This window comes from Colobus angolensis, unplaced genomic scaffold, assembly GCF_000951035.1.
Source record: "Colobus angolensis palliatus isolate OR3802 unplaced genomic scaffold, Cang.pa_1.0 Scaffold15, whole genome shotgun sequence".
NCBI classification, from domain to species: Eukaryota; Metazoa; Chordata; class Mammalia; order Primates; family Cercopithecidae; genus Colobus; species Colobus angolensis.
Window position 1 is genome coordinate 12,473,458 of NW_012114599.1, and position 986 is coordinate 12,474,443.

The 986-nt window shown below is 42.1% G+C and overlaps 1 protein-coding gene across 1 annotated transcript in view; it reads left to right on the forward strand.

The window, feature by feature from the left end:
• EIF2AK2 (eukaryotic translation initiation factor 2-alpha kinase 2) overlaps positions 1–689 on the forward strand; it is a 46,957-nt gene extending 46,268 nt beyond the window's left edge. Inside the window, exons 9-10 of the mRNA XM_011936034.1 lie at positions 336–437; positions 591–689. Of these exons, the coding sequence (XP_011791424.1) occupies positions 336–437; positions 591–689 (201 nt within the window). The remainder of the gene's footprint in view (positions 1–335; positions 438–590) is intronic.
• Positions 690–986: the final 297 nt, after the last annotated feature.

The window sequence follows — 986 nt, forward strand, 5'->3', positions numbered from 1 at the left end:
GGAGAAGGCACACACTTTTTCCTTTTGGGGGGCCACTTGGCCTAAAAAGTATGGAACACTAAAGAGAGCCAACAGCTCTCTTTAACCTCCCACTGCTTTCAATTATCTCCTGCATCCTATATTGCTGCCCTCACACTATTTGGTTAAAAACATTCATCATTTTACTTTACTTTTTATTATGTGTGTGTGTGTGTTTTTCTATTTAAAAACCTTTTGTTGGCTGGGTGCAGTGGCATACGCCTGTAATCCCAACACTTTGGGAGGCTGAGGTGGGCGGACCACCTTTAGAAGGCTGGATATTGACCAAAAAGGTAAATCTATTTTGGTCTCTTTAGATTTCTTCGCAAGACTATGGAAAGGAAGTGGACCTCTACGCTTTGGGGCTAATTCTTGCTGAACTTCTTCATGTATGTGACACTGCTTTCGAAACATCAGAGGTAAAATTATCTCAAAGAAAGAATTAAATAAGAAAAATTATTGACTACTACCTTCAGAGTGCTGCTGCAGACAGTTCTTGCTCTCACGTGAGGATGGGCTTGAGTATATTAGTATCTGACTGTAAATGAAATATGAATTTTCTGTCTTTTAAGGTTTGGCAAAGACCAAACACTTTGTTAAAAACTAGAAACTTTGATCTTCCCTGGAAGGTAGCACATCTCATAAGACTCGTAAGACTTGTCAGTCAGTAAAATTTTATTGATTGACTGCTTTGTGTAAGACACTGTGCTAAGTGCTATAAGGGTTGCAAAATAAACAAGCCTTGGCCAGGCACAGTGGCTCACCCCTGTAATCCCAGCTTTGAGAGGCTAAGGCGGGCAGATCACTTAAAGTCGGGTGTTTGAGACAAGCCTGGACAACGTGGTGAAATCCCATCTCTACTAAAAATACAAAACTTAGCTGGGTGTGGTGGCACACACCTGTAATCCCAACTACTCAGGGGACTGAGGCAGGAGAATCGCTTGAACCTGGGAGGTGGAGGTTGCAGT